Source organism: Trypanosoma equiperdum (genome assembly GCF_001457755.1).
Source record: "Trypanosoma equiperdum strain OVI genome assembly, contig: ctg_1574, whole genome shotgun sequence".
Taxonomy (NCBI): domain Eukaryota; phylum Euglenozoa; class Kinetoplastea; order Trypanosomatida; family Trypanosomatidae; genus Trypanosoma; species Trypanosoma equiperdum.
In genome coordinates this window covers 1,948-8,443 of record NW_027123587.1, presented here as the reverse complement: position 1 = coordinate 8,443, position 6,496 = coordinate 1,948, and the positions used below count along the sequence as shown (strand labels likewise).

Here is a 6,496-nt window from a genome sequence, read left to right as displayed (position 1 = left end):
TGCTCCTGTTTCTACGTTAATGAGGATGTCGCCTTGAGTAAAATACCATGGGTTTAACTAATACAAACTTTCCTTGTAAATCATCTTTTTTTTTTCTTTGCTCTTTGTAGGTAGTAGTGGTCTGGGTTTGGTGGGCAAGTACTCATTGGGAATCGTGGAGGGTAACAGAGAGAGAGAGTGCTGGAGAAAAAAGAAAAGAAAAAGTGTGTGTAGAAATGCCACCACCGGCTCTACCAACAATTCGCCACCCAAGTGGTCTCCAGAAACCTCCGCTGCCTGCAATCAGGAAACCCACCATGGATGATGGAGTCGCGCGGATGTTGGAAACTGGAAACTTGTCTGCAGATGTTGATTTGGAGGAATTCTTCAATAAAGAAGGTGTCTTTAAAGCCGTGAAGGCACCAGTACACCCCGTTAAGGAGCGACAACTTCCCAGAGTCATGACAAAGACGTCTTCGTACGCAAGATACAATGGAGTATTGTTAGACATCGAGGACATCCGTAAGATTCCACCGAAGTTGAATTTGCAGGATCTTCGGGAGTGGGAAAATGGTGTAGATGATGACGACGATGCAAGCGATGTGACGTCTTCGTTGTACGGCACAGTACTAAAGAACGCTGGAGAAATCATGACCCATTTGCAGGCTCCGCAGCGTAATGACACACGTACATATGTAGAACTTTTAGATGAGTACTCTATGCACGAATTTATTATCAGAAAGGGAATGACGCTCCGAAATACACCGGAGTTTGCCTCTTTCAAGCGTCGATATAATTCCTGTTGGGGCAACATCGAGCATATAGTGGTGAAGTTGGAGAACTTCCTCAAAATGTATAACGTCGAACTTGCTTTTGTGGATGGTAGAAAAGTCGCTGAGTTAGCTGCCTTTCAAGTGGATGACATTTTGAAGCGTGAGGATCTGTTACAGTGCTTTGCAAATCACGAAGAAGTAGAAGAGATGACTGCAAATGTGTCACAGTTGTATGCCGCTGCAGACAGCGGCCGAAAGTTGGCAGTAGAAAAAATTCAAGCTACGTGGCGTATGTACCAACAGCGCATCGCCTATCGGCATTTACTTGATGGAAAGAAGGCTGCCACTACCGTACAGCGCGCATGGACGTTATACCGGTTGCATTGTACAACGAGGAAGACAATCAAGGCGTTACGCGAAACGCGTTTACTTCGGTGGAAACACACGATGGAAGAGTTTATAAGGAAGTGGCCCAAGATCAGGGATGGGCCTCGACGCATCATCCATGTGCCGTCGTTGTCGTATCCACGCTTTCATGCGAAGCACGTCCCGTTTTACCTTCTCCTTCAAATGGGGCAAATCATTCGTGTGTCGGATCTTAAGGATCCCAACGTCGAAATAATTCTTATTGTCCCCATGAGGCCGGAACCAGAGATATTAGAGTATTATTACTCAATGTTGGCGAGCGCCGGCGTACCAGACGTGAAAAGTCGTTTAACCTTGCTAGTTCCTGAGGAGGCGAAGCGGCTTCCAGGTGTTCTCAGTTTGACGAGGCTGATGCTTCTCAGCTCACGGCTGATGAAATGCCTCGCGTCAGCGAGCAAAGGCCGCGACACCTACATCGTTCCTGGTGTTGTGGGTGCTGAGGAGTTATCTCTTGCCACCGAACTGAATGTACCAATGCTTAGTGCAGATCCAAATATTGCTCAGGCGTTTGGAACAAAAAGTGGGGGTCGGCGGCTGATGGATTTAGCGGCCGTGCCGGCCCCTCCCGGTGCGCATGGGCTCAACGATAGGAATGATCTTCTCTCTGCGTTGGCGTTGCTTATGGTTAATTACAGGGAGGTTTCTCGGTGGCTTGTTAAGTTAGATACAGAATCTGGGAGTCGTGGTCACGCTTATTTTGATGTGAATCGTATTCACGTCATGGCTGGCGTCGACGAGAGCAAGAAGACGTATGAAAATGTTTTAGCTGAACTTAAGCAGCACGCCGGTAAGCGGGCCCGGCTGCTTAATCCGCTTAGTTACTCTGACTGGGAAGCATATCTGAATATGTTCGACGTGGTTGGAGGTTGTGTAGAGGCGGTACCCAATCGAATTAAGACATCCCTGACGGCAAATCTTTTCGTGGAACCGAGCGGTGTAGTGGCAGTTAACTCTGTTGTAGAACCGATGCTTGCTCCTGCTTTTACGGTTATTGGATGTCAGTATCCGTTTTCAAAGGTGGTCCCGTACGCTGCGGTGCGTGATGCAGCGCTGGCTTTGGCCAAGGCTGCGTATCACAAGGGTATTATGGGCTACATGTCTGTTGATTTTGTTGTCACAGATGTCAGCGAGAATTCTTTACCTCGGTTGTATGCGGTTGATGTTGACCTTTGCTTAACCAATAACGCAGCAGCGCATAGCTTCGCCTGTCTAGTGGCCGGTTGTGAATGGAATGCCGAGGAGGGAACCTGCTTATTCCGTGGCACCGCTAATAGTCTGTCATATGCGTATAGTGGGTTGATATATAGCCCACTTCTCGCTTCCGTGAGGCACAAGTCATTCTTTACTCTTTGTCATCGAAAGGGGTTAACATTTGATAGCCAATTACAGTCTGGTATTGTGTATCACCTACTTTCCATTATCACATGTGGCTGCGTTGGTGTGTTGTCTCTCGGAACACAGCGCAATGTTGTGGCCAGGAAAATGAAGGAATTTCAAAGCTTACTGAACTTGGAGTTGCCAAAACAGGGCGAGCACACGGGGGAAAGTAACATCATGTACTTCTATTCTGCAACCCACCAACTGGTACGTTCTGTGCAAGTATCTGAAATGAAGTAATGTGTCGTTGGTGTGGTGGGGAAGTGGAGTATGGAAATTATTTTGGAATCACACTTTCTGATGACTAAAATTTGTGGTGCAAACATGTCGTACATGGATCGTAACTGCGTCTCATTTAAACCCACACGAAATGTAACTTGCGAACAGGTGTGTTAAGGTTCTTTCGCTACCCCATGCGAGTTGTTATCGTTGCAGCTTTATTGTAAATGAAGGAGCCATCACCACCTCTTCCACCACTCCGTCTTCTTCTGTACATGTAACTTACAGTGCTTATTTCCCCCTCCTGAATGTGTGTGTGTGTGTGTGTTTTTGTGCGTTCTTTTGTTGTTGATGTTGCTGTTACCATTCAGTTGCAATTGTTCATACACATTTCACACGCCCTTTTACTCACATGACTCTTTTCCACATTCATCCCTCTCGCTGCGGTCGTTTTCATTCCGGTCGCCAGCACAGAAGGCGCACCTTTCAGTTGTTGTTTAGGTTTAGGCTTTTTTTTGTTGTTTTCCCTTTTTCATATTTGTTACTCTGCGTATTCCTCCGTGGGAGTATTTTTCATACCTCTGAAGGCCCACCAATAAGGTACCATTGTTACTGACTCCCTACATTAAGGGGTGTTGTAGTGCATTTGAAGGGAGAAGGCGGGTGCTGCGTGGAGAAAGCGAGAGGCAAAGGAAAAGGAAACAGAAAAAGCTGTGTTGGTCAGAGGAAGCGGGAGGAAGGTAAATATCATCAGGTCATGTCGGACAACAGAAAAGCAGTGGACGTTACCGTTCTGTCAGAGGATCCTAAGAAGAAAGAAAATGAGAAGAAAGCACGTGAGGCTGAGTCGCTGAAAATGAGTGAAGAGGATGAACGCATAAAAGGCCAAGTTGAACTTCTTGTTACGCGCGTGGGCGACAGCAACACTGAGTTGGCAGCGGTTGCGGTTGATCAACTGATTGATTTGCTGCGGACGCACACAAGCGGCAGCGTGGCATCGGTTCCAAAACCACTCAAGTATGTCCGCTCCATGTACGGGCAATTGGAGAGGGTTCAGAAAGAGACTACTAACCCTAAGCTCGCTGTTCGCCTCCACGACGTACTTTCTTTCGTGGCTATGACCATTGAGTTCCCTGATGGCCAGCGTCCGGCTCTAGAGCACAAATTGCTAGGTACTCAAGATGATCTCGCCCATTGGGGTCACGAGTATCTCCGCTTCCTCGCCGGGTGCATTAGTACAGAGTGGAAGGAACGTGTTAGCAAAGGAGAAAGTGTCGTCCACTTGGATGGCTTTATTCAACAAATTGTGAGCTATATGGTGAAACACCAGGATGAACCTACAGCCGTCGACCTCCTTATGGAAGTGGAGAACATCAAAGCAATCATTCCATTTATTGATGGTCACAACCACAGGCGTATTGCATCTTACTTGGCTGCTGCGAGTAAGTATTTAACTCGTCCAATGGACACTGAGGCTCTCCGTGTGGTGTATGATATTTATGTAAAAATGGAATCGTACACGGAGGCTCTCTTTGTAGCCTTGCAGTTAGGTGATCGTGCTGCCGTGGAGAACCTCTTCAAAATGTGCGAGAAGTCTTCTGTAAGCTTGCAAATGGCGCTGAGTTGTGCGCGCTATAGGTTTTTCCTTCCAAACGACAATGAGGAACAAGGAATTCTCTCTAGTGCTAACGGTAATATGAAACTTTCAGAGCTGTATCGTCACGTCGCAACGGAGCTTGATGCTATGACTCCGCTGACACCCGAGGATATATTTAAGACAGGTCTTGACGGGAAGCAGTCCAGCAGTGCCTCTGACAGCTCCTTCAAACTTGCATGTTCCTTCGCTAGTGGTCTCGTAAACTGTGGATATGGTAAGGATATGTATTTGACAGGTGAGGAAGCCACGTGGCCCAGTGAGCAAACTGATAACCGCCTCTTCGCAACAACATCCATGTTGGGGCTTATTCATCTATGGGATCACGCGGACGGTCTACTGGAAATTGAAAAATACCTCCACTCAGATACTGTCAATATCAGAGCCGGTGCTTGCCTGGCCACTGGTATTTCCCTATGCGGGGTGAGCCATCCCTACGACCCTGCTCTTGGACTCCTCAACGATTTTGTGTGTGCCCCGCATAAAGAGGTCAGGATTGGTGCTATTCTTGGCTTAGGTTACGCTTATGCAGGGTCGATGCGGGAGGAAATAAGGGAATTGTTGGTACCAATCCTTATCGATGGCGAACAAACAATGGAGGTTCAGTGTTTGACAGCGCTTGCACTTTCAATGGTTTTCGTCGGCTCCACAGACGAGGGGATGGTCGAGACGATAACGCATATTCTTTTGGAGATGCCAGAAAAGGACCTAAAGGAATCCGCCACCTGCTACATTATCCTTGCACTGGGCTGCCTGTTTCTTGGACGGCAAGAAGCTGCTGATACTCTTCTGGACACTTTGCAAACATCTTCACCTATTATAAGACGTTATGCAGAGATCGTAGTGCGTAGCTGCGCCTACGCGGCAACAGGGAACGTGGTTGTCATCCAGAACTTCTTTCACGCAATCGCCGAGAACGATGAGCCTGAAGATACTGAGGTTCCTGCGGCCGAGGGCGACGGAAATGGTCAACAGCAGAAAAAAAACCGACAGCAGCAGTCCACAGAGAATGCAGCGCATTTAAACTATAAGGCCGCTGCAGTACTTGGTATTGCATTGGTTGCCCTTGGAGAGGATATTGGAACAGAGATGGCCAAGCGTTCAATCATTCATACACTTCTCGTCGACACGGTGAGCAAAGGTGAGGCAAATATATCGGGCAGGCATGCCATACCCCTGGCGTACGCATTGCTTTCAGCATCCAACCCCGGTATGCGGGTCGTAGAGACACTCAACCGCCTCTCACACGACAGCGACATGCTCACTGCAATAAATGCTATTGTGGCCATGGGTGTAGTGGCTGCAGGAAGTAACAACGCCAGGGTTGTGAGCAAACTACGGAACCTCGCTTTATATTACCAGAAAGATCGCTTCGCTTCTTATCTTTTCTCGGTGAGACTTGCGCAGGGGTTTACAATGATGGGTAGGGGCCATTTAACCCTTTCCCCATTGTTGAATGACCGTTCACTGGTTTCCCCCACGGCACTCATGGGGTTGCTTGTATTTTTACACAGCGCTCTGAACTTCGAGGAAATCATCCTCGGTAAGTACAGCTATATGGTCTCCAGTATTGCTCCCAGCATTAACCCGCGCATGGTGCTTGCAGTTGATGATCAGATGGAAGTTGTTAAAGATGGCGTGCAGGTGCGCGTGGGATTGCCTGTTGATACCGTCGCTGTTGCTGGGAAACCGAAATCCATCACAGGTTTCCAGACTCAAACCACACCAACGCTTATTAGCGTCACAGACAAGGTAGAGGTTGCCTCTCAGAAGTACAGGCCGGTTGCCAGCGTTGTGGAGGGTACATTTGTTGTGGAAGAGAAACCAAATATGGAGTAGACGAGGGGTTGGAGTGTGTTGCGATATAAATACCAGCAGTAAAAAGGAGTGGGAAGAATAGGAAAGCAAAAACAAAAAAAAATGGAAGGGTAAGAAAGTTTCAAAAAGGGGCGATGTAACCACACGTGCGCGTACAAACAAGCAGTGGGAGTCCCAGGGGAAAGAGAGTGTCTGTGTGTGTGTGTGTGTGTGTGTGTGTGGAAAAGCTATTACCTGACGTAAAGGAGAA

The 6,496-nt window shown here is 47.8% G+C and overlaps 2 protein-coding genes across 2 annotated transcripts; both read left to right on the top strand.

Moving 5' to 3' along the window:
- Positions 1 to 215: 215 nt before the first annotated feature.
- On the top strand, positions 216 to 2,795 carry TEOVI_000477700 (uncharacterized protein; the record flags this gene model as incomplete). The annotated part of the gene is made up of 1 exon (XM_067222154.1): positions 216 to 2,795. One exon carries the CDS (start codon positions 216 to 218, stop codon positions 2,793 to 2,795), a length of 2,580 nt encoding a protein of 859 aa, XP_067078255.1.
- A 736-nt stretch (positions 2,796 to 3,531) lies between these two features.
- Positions 3,532 to 6,267, top strand: TEOVI_000477600 (26S proteasome regulatory non-ATPase subunit; the record flags this gene model as incomplete). Its single annotated transcript, XM_067222153.1, has 1 exon — positions 3,532 to 6,267. The coding sequence occupies one exon, from the start codon at positions 3,532 to 3,534 to the stop codon at positions 6,265 to 6,267; it is 2,736 nt and encodes a 911-aa protein (XP_067078254.1).
- Positions 6,268 to 6,496: the final 229 nt, after the last annotated feature.